The sequence below is a fragment of the Taudactylus pleione genome, unplaced genomic scaffold (assembly GCF_031769625.1).
Source record: "Taudactylus pleione unplaced genomic scaffold, aTauple2 ptg000093l, whole genome shotgun sequence".
Taxonomy (NCBI): Eukaryota; Metazoa; Chordata; class Amphibia; order Anura; family Myobatrachidae; genus Taudactylus; species Taudactylus pleione.
The window spans coordinates 31,069,896-31,085,661 of record NW_028284495.1 but is presented as its reverse complement, the minus strand read 5'-3'; the positions used below and the strand labels follow the sequence as shown (position 1 = coordinate 31,085,661).

The 15,766-nt window shown below is 41.9% G+C and overlaps 1 protein-coding gene across 1 annotated transcript in view; it reads right to left on the bottom strand.

Moving 5' to 3' along the window:
- EMILIN2 (elastin microfibril interfacer 2) overlaps positions 1-12,829 on the bottom strand; it is a 76,695-nt gene extending 63,866 nt beyond the window's left edge. Inside the window, exons 1-2 of the mRNA XM_088469638.1 lie at positions 12,373-12,829; positions 9,702-9,824 (exon numbers count right to left, since the gene is read on the bottom strand). Of these exons, the coding sequence (XP_088325764.1) occupies positions 9,702-9,824; positions 12,373-12,506 (257 nt within the window). The 5' untranslated portion in view covers positions 12,507-12,829. The remainder of the gene's footprint in view (positions 1-9,701; positions 9,825-12,372) is intronic.
- Between the last annotated feature and the right edge of the window lie 2,937 nt (positions 12,830-15,766).

Below are 15,766 nucleotides of genomic sequence, written 5' to 3'. Positions count from 1 at the left end.
CTCCTGTTGCTCGGCGATCGGCACGCCTCAGGAAGCGATGTTTCATCCACATCATCAGAACCATTACCTGTATCAGCTCTAACTGTACACTTCATCTCTTGAATTCCCTTGTACCTCCGTGTGAGCCTCTACTACCCCGAGCGTAAGTCCAGGCGGCCGCCTAAGTATCGGTGAATGTATCATAGTTCTAAGGGAACAACGGGTGGTTGTTTTGGTAAACCATGGATATCTCTAAAATCTGAACTGTTGGGGAGCCTTGAGGACTGCGTTTGGGAACCTCTGAGTTAGACAATATCTTCTATATGGGTAACTGTTTGGGAAATGTATAAGGCAGCCATTGGAGAAACTAAGGGGGAATTTTATTGCTGCCGGGCATTGCTACGATGCCTGGCTGCGCACGTTAGCCAGTTATGGTCATGCCAGACTCCAAAATTTTCCTGTGCTCCTCTATGGGGTGCGAGGCAAAATTTGTGATGATAGTTGATGCGATTTGCTATTCTGGAATAAAATATAAAAAAAAACAAAATAGGGTTTGAAAACAGACAAAACAAAAAAAGAAATAAGTGAAAGATTTCTGTTAGGTTATATGTGTTCAGTGACTGCAATAGACTCTTTAATTGTCCCCTGAAGTCAAATTACTGCAACTGTAAGCTGGCCATATACCAGACTAACTTTCCTCCAAACATCCAACTAGTTGATTGGTTGGAATGAAAATCCAGTAATGTATGGGAGCAAATGACAATCAGCTATTTGCTCCCAAACACCAAAGGACGGACGAAAGATGTTGTTCAGACAATTTGTTTAAATCGAACAGATCTAACCAACTTCCCTGAATTACCTTTTTCGTGTTTTCTGGTGTTTGGGAGCAAATTGCTGATTGTCATTTGCTCCCATACATTACTGGATTTTCATTCCAACCAACTAGTTGGATGGTCAGAGGAAACTTGGTCTGGTGTATACCCAGCTTAAGAAAGGTGGTTTCATCATCAGCACTGCAAAACTGGCCATATACCAGACCAACTTTCCTCCAAACACCCAACTAGTTGGTTGGTTGGGATGAAACTCTGGTAATGGAATGGGATTGTTTTACCAGCTGTTAAAATCCCGACAGGGAAAGACCGGCAGGACAGAATGCCGACAGCGCAGGTAAGTCAGTCTAACCCTCCCCTCTCTCCCCCCCTCTAACCCGCCTTTAGGGGTGCCTAATCCTAACCTCCCCCCTTAGTGCCTAACCTCCGCCCGTTAGTGCCTAAACCTAACCCCCTCTTCCCGCTCCCTAAACCTAACCCTCCCAGGGGGTGCCTTACCCTAACCTCCTCCCCCTAGTGCCTAACCCTAACCCCCCCTTTCCCTAGTCTAATCCTAACCTTCTCGAGGAAGGTGATCCCATGCTGCATCTTCAGACGGAGCACTCAAATCTGCAATGCTAGCAATGGGCATCTTCAGGCACCTCCTGCATCATTAGCATTATTTCACATCACTGCTGCGTCCAAAGATGCAGCAGCGATGAAAATAGAGTACAGCTATGAATCAGGCCCTATGTCCTGTACTCCTCTTCGGCAATATGCAGAATTCATACAGGCCAATAGGAAGAGCATGTACTATGACCTCAATAATTTTCATTATCTGTGCCATCTGCCAGATAGCAATTAACACCAATGTTTGGTTCCTGATTTCCATATTATGTAGACAATGCAGCATTCTGTACGTCTTAGTTTTATTTGCAAACATGTCAGTGTATTGCTTATTCACATTTAGTAAAACCAAAGTACTGAGAAATTACCTGAACTAGAATTGCTATTATCCTACAATGAAAAGGGGCTATAGCTACAGATACAGCTTTAACTGTTGCTATCTTTAATAACAAAAATATAAATACAGGTAATATTATAGTTACAGCTTCAATTGCAAACATATGGTTATAAAAAGCACTATTGAAACTTCAGTGTCAATCCTGCTGTTCATAATAAAATAAAATAAAATGGAGGTCCATAAAAATGTATGTAAAATTGTTACATTGTTTTAACTTGGATAAAATAATTAAATCACTGCCTGTGCAATACATACATTAGCAGACATTTCTGGAGACAGGAGATCTCTGCCTTGAAGACAACCCCCACTAATTAACATACAGAGAGTGTTTTTCCATGGGCATGAATGTAGGTTAGTTCATAGCATGGCTGTGTATTACCAAATTGCTCAACTAAAGTAATCAGAGAGCAGCTCTTCAGAACCCCCTAGATCCTTTTCTCTCATGCATGCTGGCTGGACACTGGAAGTACCACCCAACACATACATTCCCCAGACTCTTAGGGGTAGATTTGCTAAAGTGAGAGTTGTTAGGAGTGGAGATGTTGCCCATAGTAACCAATCAGATGCTAGCTATTATCTGCTAGAAGGTGCTAGTTAAATGTTAAGTAGAATTTGATTGGTTGCTATGGGCAACATCTCCACTTCTAAAAAAAAAATCTTACTTTAGTAAATATACCCCTCAGTGAATAGTACATTTCTAATTAAATGACACAGACAGTGATATTATTACTAATCTTTTAAACCATCTGCAGAACTTGAGAAATAGAGAAAGCGGAACAATTACTGTAAGTGCTGGTTATATGCAGTAGTTTTCAAAAAGGGCTAATATTTGGTAATTTACTTTTAGGTTATTTATTAGTATGTTAAGAATTCTTTGTGAGGACTAAGCACATTGTATAATCCTGTATTTACAAGAACATAAGTTTGCCTCAGTTGTACAGCTTCATATACTATATTTTGTTTATGTACTTTGTAAGGCGCTGCAGAACACTTGTGGCGCCATATAAATAAAGGATAATAATAATAATAATAATAATAATAATATAAAATGGGTGTATTACTGTATTTACTATGTTTGGAAATGTCTTATCTGGAGAGATTGATGTTAAATTGACCTAGTTGGTAAGAGGTGTAAAATGCGCAGTCACATCTTTTTTAAACACTAGAAATGCTCGATCTAGTGCAGAAAATTGATACAATAAAGTGAAAATCTGTTGCAATGGCACAAATTTTTTTAATACTTTTTAGTTTGAGAAAATGACATGTTTGAGCTGGTTTGCACGTTCTAGCTTTGATACATTTATAAAATCAGTGCAATGTGAAGTACACAGCACACAGAACTGTAGGCTACTTTTGTAAAATACCCATGGGACATCTTTAACATATCTATACCTATATAGGTTCACAGTATTCAGACAATGTTTTTTGTCTATCATCAATTTAATGCATAAGCAATGAGAAGAGTTCTCCTAGCTATGCTAGTCCTGAACAGCTATGTAATCAATCAACTAACTTTAATATGCATCAATTCAGGGGCAGATAGGGATAGTAAAAAACAAAACAAAAATAGTTTTTCCCTACTTCATATAACTACCTAAGATATCAGAAAATATATTACATATACTGCACAAATACACTGAACCAGGCAAAGAGCTACACCTTCCAACATTTAGGCATGCAAAATTAGGTATTTGATCGACGATGTTTAGATTGACAGTTAATAGGTTTACACCAGATGGTCCGCAGGTAATAGGTCGACATGGTCAAAAGGTCGACGTTGACAAAAAGTCTGCTGACAAATGGTCGACAGTGTAAAAGGTTGACATGTTCAAATGGTTGATGCAAAAATGGTCAACAAGTTTTTCCAAAATGTTTAAGGTGAGGGTTAGGCTGCAAAGGGGACAGTTAGGGTTAGGTCTTAGGGAGAGGGTTAGGATTAGGCTAGGGCAGTGGTTCCCAAACTATTTTGAATCACGGCGCCCTAGAGTATCAGCATTTTTCCCCGGCACCCCTGAGCCAAATGTTTCTCACTGAGAAATTCAGAAAAAAATTAAATGAAGTAAATTGTGCTTCTATGTCAACCTTAGGTTCAGTTATGTGGTGGTTGACAGAGCTGCGTTTCTTTTTGTCCACATGTTCTTTGATTGGCAGCCATTAGCGCTGATTTTGCCTATCACACTGAATAAAATTAATTTTATTTGGTACTGGACCACCAACCCAAGGCACCCCTGCAAGTGCTCTGAGGCATCCCAGGGTGCCACGGCACACAGTTTGGGAACCACTGGGCTAGGGTTTAGTTTAGGCACTAGGGGGAGGTTTAGGGTTAAACTAAAACAAAGAAACAAACATGTGTCTACCATTTTTTGTGTCTACCATTTTTTTGTTGGCCATTTGAACCTGTTGACCTTCTGCATTGTCGACCATTTAGCCATGTCGACCTATTGACTGTCAATCTAAATTTATCTATTATATTACACCCGCAAAATCAGTACAAAATACCCAATTTTTTGTGAAATCCCCTTCAATGTCTGCGTATTGGGACGGTCAACCGTTCCGTATTGACTTTCAAAGCAGAATGTATCTCAAACGTGTGGCTTTGCTTTGCCTTATGTGAGCAGGGTTCAACATAGAGAAATGAAAGATTCCAGTAACAAAGTGGACAAAAAAAAAAACATTCAAAATGCAACTCATCTGGATAATATATAATAATATATGTAACCTAATAATAAGGATATCATACTTGTTGATTTTTGGGACCTCCCCTGAAAGATCCGAAGACAAAGTTAAAAAGGAAAGTGCAGGGGGCATAGAAATGCCATTCACATCATCTTGCCAGGATCATGAGAACACTATTTTCACTAAGTTGCGAAATCAATCCCTAGTGGTGTGGGTGGGATTAAGGAGGTTTAATTGTTCTCTCAGGAGTCAGGGAGAACTCCCCAAACCTCAGGAGTTCCTTGTGCATCCCGTTAGAGCAGGCAAGTGTGAAGTATACCACTGTATGTGTACAACATCACATAAAGTAATATAATAAATGACCAATACAAAAGCATTCTTCTAACCAATATATAATACGGAGTGCTGACTAAACACCAGTGTACAACGGAGAGATTTATCTGATGATCACAATATAACACAGCCAAAACTAATTACTAGTAAAACAAATAACTCTCTCTGAATTAATACAATTGCTAAGCTCCAAACTGAACACTATTCCCACTCATTACCAGATGGCAGCAGCTAGTTTCCCTCTTTACAATAGCATAACATAACATTTTTGGTAGAAAACAGTGCTGTCAGTGACAGTGCAGAATGTTTTTGCTTACTAAACCTCAGCATCCAAAGGAATTGACTGACTTCTTAGTGAATTCTAGTGGACTGCTGGTTTTCATTAAGGAAAAGCAAGCAGTGATTTCATTGCCTAAGCTAATGGTTTTCAGGTTCCTGAGCTGCGAGTACCCTGACTATAACTGAAGCAATTTAGGAAAAGAGAAGGGACGGTGGGTGTTCCAGTGATCTCTGGGTAAGGATTGTAAGAGGAGTCAGAAATATCACATATGTAATAAGGGCCACAAAGTACAAATAACTGTTACTGACAGAATATATTCAACTGAAAATAAAGTCACATTCTCCTCTTCTTTTGGCTTAATAAAAGTCATTATATACAAATAATCAGTGAGAAATAGTGTTTTATCCATAAACATCTACAGACTTCTTTGGCTGAACTCGGCTCACTGACTGCTACGGCCAACTCTTTCATAGCAGTAATATCAATATTCCAATACCTGTCCTTTCACTTTCCACCCTCCCTCATTCTCAATGACTTTTTATACGATGACCAGGCCATGGGAATACTTGAAAGGAAATAGTTGGTTAGCGCTCACTCACCTGATATACTTGAGGCAGCAGCAGGAACCTCTAGCTCTTATTAGGTGAATGTAATAAAGGGGGGGTAGTGCCCGCGCTTACCCACAGGTAATTGGTAACGTAATTTGTGTTAGGAGTTTATATTATGCTCAAACACTGAGGTTATATTCAAAAAGTATATTTAATGGAATTGTAGCTTTAACCGTGTATATTACAGATATTAATAAAACCAATGGTGTTAATAGCAAACAGACAAACACTTTACAAGACAGAACAACAAATACACATATATACATGCATGTATGCAGATGCACAATGAGACCATCATTACCACGTTTCCTTCCTAGTGAACCACAGTGAATCACACACAGAACTACAATAAGTTGGAACATCAATTATTTATCTATTTATATAACTATAACCATCAGCTGCAGGCGACCATCCACCACTATACAAAGCACTATACACCATTATTGCACAAGTGCTTTATCAGAACATTACTGGTCTTCCCCATCTCCCCCCTCTCTCCCCTTCTGCTCTGGTCTCATTGTGCATCTGCATACATGCATGTATATATGTGTATTTGTTGTTCTGTCTTGTAAAATGTTTGTCTGTTTGCTATTAACACCATTGGTTTTATTAATATCTGTAATATACACGGTTACAGCTACAATTCCATTAAATATACTTTTTGAATATAACCTCAGTGTTTGAGCATATTATAAACTCCTAACACAAATTACGATACCAATTACCTGTGGGCAAGCGCGGGCACTACCCCCCCTTTATTACAGGCCATGGGAATGGCTAAGCAAATAGAACTGGTTAAGCAAATCTAGTTACAGTAAGAAAATATTTAGTGTTACTTATAAGTTATTTCTAAACGATATTACAATTGTTTTACATAATAGTAAGAGCCCTGTGCAGTCACATGGGTGATATGCTTCCTTATGCGTCGGTTTCTCATGGGTTATTAGGTTATCCCTACTTGCCATCAAGGGGTTCATTCATTATGTTATTTATCGGGGACTGGGCGCCCCCCGATAATTAGGTATCCAAACTGCTGCGAGTAGTAGCGGTGGATACAAAATCACCGGAGTAATTCCTCATTGCTCCAGGTATGTGGAGACAGCTGAACCAAAAATCAGCTGTCTCCGCGATCCCCTTCACTGCTACTTCTGTAGCAGTGAATGTTAACACTTGTGAGTCTGACTCGGCAGAGGTACTGCGCATGCATGAGCATCTGTTCACGTATGCGCAACCTCAGGGGGGAAGGAGCCAGATGGTGGAAAATTGATCCGAATGGATCCATCTTTGCAACCCGGGATCGGGAACAAACGCCATCTGAAAATGAAGTAAGTTCCCGCAGTCAAGCTCTGAAAATATAGTATTTTAGGAGCTTGAGGAATTTAGGTCACCCTACTACATCGGGGCTGAAAGGTAAACAGGAGAAATCACAGATATCTCCTGCATTACCTTTGTAATGAATAGCCCCGATACTTAATTTATGCTAAAGTCAAAAATGTAAATTTTCACTTGCTCTTGTGTACATTAAGTGATGATGAATAAATAAAACAGACTAAGCACCTGCTCCCTACACAGATATTGTAAAGTGTAACCTTCTAAATCACACCTGCAGCAGATAAACGAGGGTTTGTCACCCGCATAAAAAGGAAAAAACTAAGAAATGGAAAAATCTGCGCTGGTGTAGTAAATTACACTTAAGCTGGGTACACACCTAAAGATTTTCTGTCCAACCAGCCAACTTGTTGATTGGTTAGAATGAAAATCTGGAAATGGATGGGAGTAAATGATGATCAGCAATTTGCAACTAAATACCAGAAACAGATGAAAATGGTCACAGACAAGTTTGTTAAATGTTTGATCTAAACTATTTGTCCATTTTTCGGCGTTTGGGAGCAAATTGCTGATTGTCATTTGCTTTCATACCTTACCATATTTTCATTCCAACCAATCAACTAGATGGCTGGCTGGAAAGAAAATCTTTAGGTGTGTACCCAGCCTTATACTGCTTTTATACCGAAATTCCAGATCAGACCCGGATTTTCCCCGGAGCCGACCCAGGATATTCACACACCTGAGCCGTGTCTGCAGAGACCCGACTTTTCCGGCATTGAAGTGGACGCTTGGAGATGACGTCATCTCCAAGCGCCACTGAAGCTGGCCAATCGGCAGGCATGTGGCACAATCGAGGTCACAGTGACCCGGATCGCGCCGTTCACACTGCAGGGTTTCACAGGTTATTCCCGTGTTAAACCCTGCAAGTTACCTGGGTTGGATTGCCGGGTCACTCGACCCGGCAATCCAACCCTTTCCCCTTTTACACCAAGGAGCTACCCAGGTTAACCCTGCAATAACCCAGGTTTTAGCTCTGTTGTAAAAGGGGTATTATATAGACCAATAGATTATAATAACATAATGTTATTGTTTATTTAAAACATGTGAAAAAAATAGTAATAATCACTACAGTATTATGATTTCATAGCCCTTAAGTCAGTGGTTCCAAAACTCTTTTGAATCACGGCACCCTAGTGCATCAGCATTCTTTTCACGGCACCCCTAAGCCAAAAGTTTGTTATTGAGAAATTCTGAAAAAAATGTAGTGAAGATACAGTGAAGTAAATTGTGCTACCCGTCATCCTTAGGTTTGGTTAAATAGTGATGGACAGGTTTATGCTTCAATTTGTGCACATATTTACATTACATTGACCATAAAGAATTTGATTTGGTGCTGGACCACCAACCTGAGGCACCCCTGCAAGTGTCCCGAGACACCCCAGGGTGCCGCAGCGCACAGTTTGGAAACCACTGCCTTAAGTAATGATGGAAACCCCCAAGTGAGGTAAGCTACAACTAGTTCAACAAGAAATGAACATTTAATACACTTATTAAGGAAAAATTATTCTTGAACAAACTCCTTTAATGAATGATTACAGAACTCCCATATCAAGATACTACAGATACTATACCAAATTTAGCACAAATCTAGCTCATGATCTATGCTCATGCTAATACAGAGCTCCCTGGCTCAAGTCTCCAATTTACAAGGTGGAATAAAAAATTCACCCTAAAGATGTGGGCATCTGGTCACTTTCTGAATGTGTTGTTGACATTCAGAAAGTGGTCAGTAGGTCGACAATCATGTAGACATGCATTTAGATCAACATGGTTAAAATGTCGACACCGAAAATGTCCACCTATGTTTCTTATGTTAATTTTTAGGGCTAGGGTTAGTCTTATGCTTAGGCTAAAATAACGAAAAAACATGTTAACACATGACAACATTTTAACCATGTCAACCTAAATACATGTCTACATATTGACTGTTGGCATAATGACCATGTTGAACTTCTGACAGTCAACATTCGAGTGTCGACATTGTGGATGTTAAGAAGTCATATCACACCCAAGATGTGTCCTCATACACGTAGCGTCTATACGGCATATGGTGCAAGACACCGACACGACTGAGACGCTCTGAGAGGAGTAGCATACAGGGCCATAACCAGGGTGGTGCGACCTGTGCCATGGCACATGGCACAAGGCACCGCAGGACGGGGGCGCTGTTCGGGCATGTCAATTTTCTGTTTCTAATAATTCTCACTCGTAGTTTCCTCTTATTTTATCCCCAGCATCCCCTGGTCTCCCCTGTCTCTTCCCTGGCTATTCCCCATGAGGCCATACCCTTTATTTGGGTGCGTTTTGTCCCTATCTGAAAAATAGGGGGGGGGGGGGGGCGGCAATGCTCTTTCTGGCACAAAAAGTCTAGTTACAGCTCTGGTAGCATACTTCATTTTTATTTCAATTAATAACAGTAAACAACATATATAAAAGACATTTCTCTAATAAATGGTTAGAATTCTGAGGTGTCTGTGACAGATCTTTCAGTGTATCACTTAAACACAAACTAAACTACACTAAATTAACTTTCCTAATTAATACTGATCCGTAATGTCTTCCCAGGCTTCTATTACCCATTTAATGACTTCCCAATCACTTACGCCAGTGTTGGCTGACAGTGGATCTGGTTCCAGGCACACCTGTACTGAGGCTGGATGAAACTCTCAGTCCCCTCAATAACCGTGCAGCTGACATTCTTGTTCACGATGAACGCACACCAGTTCCTAGGGAGGAGAATCAGCAGAATGAGCAGGAAATCTGCCAGCAGACAACAGACTGTATTACTACATTCTAAGGTCATAATACATTGTTACTCAGGAACACTTAATTAGAAGTGCAGTCTATTAGTAGTTTAGATTCCATTATATTCAAAGGTTATTTAGTCAGATTCAGTGATCATTCTATAAAACGCTACCCTCAGAGGATAACTTCTATGACATCACTTTGTACATGTGTAATACTATTGCTGCATATACACGTAAAGATTTTCTGTCCAACCATTAAACTAGTTGATTGGCTGGAATGAAAATCTGGTAACGTATGGGAGTAACTGATGATCAGCAATTTGCTCCTAAATGCCAGAAAACAGATGAAAATGGTCGTTCAGACAAGTTTGTTAAATGTTTGATCTAAACAATTTGTTCAAACGACAGTTTTTGTCCATTTTCCGGCGTTTGGGAGCAAATTGCTGATTGTCATTTTCTTTCACACCTTACCAGGTTTTCATTCCAACCAATCAACTAGTTGGATGGTTGTACAAAAAATCTTTACGTGTGTACCCAGCTTTATACTTTAATCATGAACAAAGAAAGTTTAATGAGGTTGTTTTTTTAAGGGAGGACAGGATAAATAAAGTCGGGGGGGGGGGGGGCGCAAGAAGAGGTTGTAGGGCAAAATATAAAAGACTGAAGAACATAACTGCAGGTATTATCAGTCACTAATGTAGAACCAGCCGACAAGCAAACCATGAATAACATGTTCCAACCATCCAAGCTGTTGTAACGTGTTAGTCCAGAGGTTTCCAAATGCTGCCATTACAGTCCATGTTTTAAGGGTATCCATGCTTGAGGACAGGTGACTTAATTAGTACCTCAGTCGATTTGATTTAAACATCTGCACTCAAACATGGATATCCATAAAACCTGGACTGTAATGGTGGAGTTTGGAAAGCTCTGGGTTAGTCCATGTTTGAATGGTGATCGTACACTGTTATCTACTTTGTGGGCTGTGTGACAGCTTCATTCTCTGATAATGTAACCTGAGGCTCCTTCACTTAGGTACTGTATGGCCCTCTTGTGGAAACAAGAAACAGTTGTAAGCCCCTGATAATGTTATGTTAAAGTGTCAACCAGCAGAGTTGGCAGGATCTGAGAATTATATCATATAAAATAAATATAATGTTTTAAAAACAACTGCCTAAACCATAAATAATTCAAATCATTAAATAATTAACAGCAAATGAGTAAGGTCTAATTGATTCAACATATTTTGAATGTCATTTTATTAGTACAATTATAAATACACATAATTGTAAATATAACAATTGATTGTTTTAGTTTACATCATTATACTTTTTATACAAATATATGAACTGTCTAGGTAAAACGGCTTCGCCTTCAAATAAAATGTTAAAAGTAAAATAAAGTTTGCAGCCTTCAAAATCAGCTTTAATTCAAGCTAATAGACCTGTGCTTCTCAATCTTGGTCTTCAAGACACATTAACAGCCCAGTTTTTAAGGATATTCATGCTTGAGCACATATAGTTAGTCAAAATGACCGAAGTACTACTAAGTCACCTGTGCTCAAGCATGGATATCCACAAAACCTGGACTTTTAGGGTACCTTGTATACAGAGTTTGAGAAGCAATGTAATATACAAGTCAGGAGAGTAGTAATATTTTATCCAGTTGTGTTAATACTGTAATATATATATATATATATATATATATATATATATCAGTCCTTAGCTGCATACTTCCCACACCAGAAATGTGTATTTTACATAGGAACAGGACAAAATCATTCTGTAATCTGCTAGAACCGTCACATATTGTGGAGAAAAGCTTTACCAATAGTTATGAGTACTTCATATAGTACATTATTAATTATTACTAATAAAGCAATGTACTTGTATTGTTTTATGGAACTAAACAGCTTAGTGTTCTTTATCTCTCACACACACATAAACCGTATATAAACATCAATATAACTATAGTAGAATAACCATCTAATGTAGTGTTCCTCATAATCCAGACCTTGGTGATAGCTAACAGGGCATGTTTTCCAGATCACCTATCATTAACTCCCAGAAACGTATCTACTGCCTCAGTAATTAATACAGCCCGTCCTCCAGGTAGGGGATCCGGGAAACACGCGCTGCTAGCGGACCCCTGATATGAGAGTCACGGCGCTGCTAGCGGACCCCTGATATGAGAGTCACGGCGCTGCTAGCGGACCCCTGATATGAGAGTCACGGCGCTGCTAGCGGACCCCTGATATGAGAGTCACGGCGCTGCTAGCGGACCCCTGATATGAGAGTCACGGCGCTGCTAGCGGACCCCTGATATGAGAGTCACGGCGCTGCTAGCGGACCCCTGATATGAGAGTCACGGAGCTGCTAGCGGACCCCTGATATGAGAGTCACGGCGCTGCTAGGCTCAGTCACTCCTGCTCTCCCGCGTGTGGAAGTGACAATGTAACACTGGGCAGGGATGCAGCGCACTGCTGGTAACACATTGGGAAGAAGAGAAGCTGCTAAAAGTAAGAACTTACTTGCCCCTCTGTGCAGGCCGGTGATAGGTGAGCTGCGGGGTGGCCTCTGCCACAAGGATCACACTGAGGATCACAAAGAGCCCAGTCCACAAGCTGGGTCCTGTCCTTGGCCGCCGCATAAGGTCTGGATTCATTTAAAACTGTGGAGGAAAAGTTTCATGTAATTCGTCCAGGAACCCTTAGTAAAGAAGCTGAAGCCTGAAAAAAAACTCTTCCAGCAGAAGACTGAAAAGTAAAAAAAAATAATAATAAAAAAATATATATATAATCTCAGGCAGATTCCTCGGTACCGATGGGACCCTGTATAAATGTGAGTGAGCCTCCCTCTCTGGCTGGATATCCTAGTTTCTACTTCATCCTTCCCTTCCACACCTCCTCCTCCGTCCACATGATGACGTCAGATCTCCTAGTTTAGTTGCTGGCGCTGCCTTCTCCTCAGTCAGACGGACCCTCTGCTTCTTTAGGCTGTTCGCTCACTTGTGTGTGTGGTAGCAGCAGAAATGCCTGTGTGCAGTTGTTCTATGCTGCTGATAACGGGAAGCCTGGGGTCCCTTCCCATGTAGGGCTGTGCTGGACTTACTGACAGCTCGTGCTGCTGCTCTCAGCCTCCCTGCTTTAGGATGTTTTACAATCAGTCGTGTTATTGAAATTATTGATATAAGTTGGTTTGGCATAGGCAGTTTTCTGAGAACTCATTCATACTTCGTTTTGCAGCCAAATAATACAAAGTAATTGATTAAAGGGAAATGGGAAACATACAATGGTAGTAGGTCTGCTCCAGAGCCGGATTTAAGCTGGGTACACACTGACAGATACATTGGCCGATCAATTGTTTGGCCAATGTATCTGCTGCCCATCAGGCAGTGTGTACCCGCGATATGTCGGTGAACATCGGCATTCACCGACATATCACATTGGCTGTGCTGCACAGCCGATGGACAAATATGTATGCAGACATATCTGTCCATCAGCAGGTGTGTACGGGCGGTCAGGAGACCGTCCATACACACACAGCAGCAGCCACGAGGAGGGGGGTGGGACACGCCCACCGGGACATGCCCCCTGGTTGCCGGGACCTGCGGGCAGGCACAGATGATGGTTGTTCAGTGTGTAGGAACAACCATCATCTGCAGATATATCTATATAGTGTGTACCCACCTTTAGACCTCATGGTGCCCTAGGCAAGATACCAGTTTTGGGCCCCTCCCTCCCTCAAACAATCCATAGCACTATATTTTAATTTTTGATTCATGCCTCTGTACAGCACCCTGAATAATGTTGGCTATGTATGTATGGGTTGGGTACAGGATGTCAGCGCTCAGAATCCCAATGCCAGCATCCTGACAAGGGTGCCGATACCTGCCGGTAAGTATCCTAACCCTACCCCTAACCTAACCCTCCCTCCCCGCAGCCTAACCCTAACCCCTCTCAGCACAGAACCCGCCTCCTCTCCCCTCTCAGCACAAACCCCCTCTTTCCCTACATCACTGACCCCTCTCAGCACAAACCCCCTTTTTCTTCACATCACTGACCACTCTCCTCTCAGCACAGACCCTTCCCACCCATCACAAAACAGACCCCCTCTTTACTCACTTTACTGACCCCTCTACCCTCTCAGCACAGCTCCCTCCTCCTCTCCACTCACACCACAATCCCCCTCTTTCCCTACATCACTGACCCCTCTCAGCACAGACCCTCCTCCCCTCTCAGCACAAACCCCCTTTCCACACATCACTGACCTCTCTTCTCTCAGCACAGACCCTTCCCACCCATCACAAAACAGACCCCCTCTTTCCTCACTTTACTGACCCCTCTACCCTCTCAGCACAGCACCCTCACAGCTCAGACCGCTCTACCCTCCCCTTCCCTCACCTCTCACAGCATAGCACAGTACATTTCTCCCCTCCCTGCTAGCTCCAGCAAACTTACCTGCTGGCCGGGGCCGCAGACCTGTCCTGCAAGGATCCTCGAGCTCCGCCTCCCACTAAGTATAGTCACGTCTCCCTCAAAGAGCAGTGCTCCTGAATAGGGATGGGGTGTTCTCAGCTGGCGCATACCCTGCCTAGGGCCGACCCTGTCCTGAAACTCCTCCCCCTCCTCCCCCCCACCTGGTTGGGCAGGGCCCTGGACGTGCTGCTGGCTGTTGCTGTGTCCTCTCGCCTACCGGTGCCAGCAGCAGCTCAAAATGCAGGTTCTCTCTAGGGACGTATTTTGGGGGGCCCGGCCACAAGCCCCTTGGGACATGCCGGGCCCTAGGCGTCTGCCTATATTGCCTAGCTGTAAATCCAGCCCTGGCCTGCTCCCTGTAATCAAATAATTATCACACCTCACACCAAATAATGAAATTATTACATTCAGCTTCTGTCAGTGAGAAATATTAGCAGTTGGATCACATCACTAGCTCCCACATAACTCGAGTAGTCACTGACTATGAAAATGTATTTTTACAGTGCATTACTAAAACTGATCTGTAAATGATTGAGGTTTTTGTTTTGCAGATAGTCAGCAGTAAACTGCAACATTACAGACTATTCATAATGATATTTCCAATTTAGGTAAATAAACTGCAAGTAAAAAAACACATATATATCAAGTCAGTGGGCGAACTTCATCCCAGTCACCGGGTGGCAAAATACCCTTCACCCCCATTTCTAACCGCCATGTATAGTCTTTCTGTTCTCTCTGTAGGAAGCAGCATGAGTGGAGAAGACGGTGGAGAGACACAGATGCACACAGTAAATGATCCCACACTGCCTCTCTAATGCTACAGGCAGCACAAGGCTCAGATTGCAAAAATGCTGGACCAAGACCCAGCACACTAGGCTGAGTGCCCTGGTTTTCTGTAACTGCCCCCTATTCTGTAGCTGGGTGTGGTATAAAAGAAAGACAGATAAAAGGTCAACAATGTCTAGATAGACACCATGGGCCAAATGCAATAGGTTGTCTGTTTTGGGAACAGTACAAACTCGCACTTTCTCACACTTTTAAAAAGTATGAGTTTGTCCTGCAACTCGCAAATTTAATAGCCTGCGAACATTTCAGCTAAAGGCTACTACATATGCGATTTTAGGCGCGTTTTGGACTATTTGAACTGACACCTTTTAATGCGACAAAGCATTAAAGGTGCAAGTTATACAGAAGCCATCACAGATCAGTGAGATCCGTGACGGCTTCTGTGTGTGTTACTGGGTTTATAAAAGAAAGCATAACCAGCCCTGGGCTTTCTAAAGCCTGTCCTGGTACTAAAAATACAGGGGGAAAAATGCGTAGGGGTCCCCTATATATTAATAACCAGCACAGGGCTTTGATGAGCCGCCCTGGTGTTGAAAAATGGGACAAAATGAGTAGGGGTCCCCTGTAATCTCAACCAGCACTGGACTCTTTCTTGGGGGGG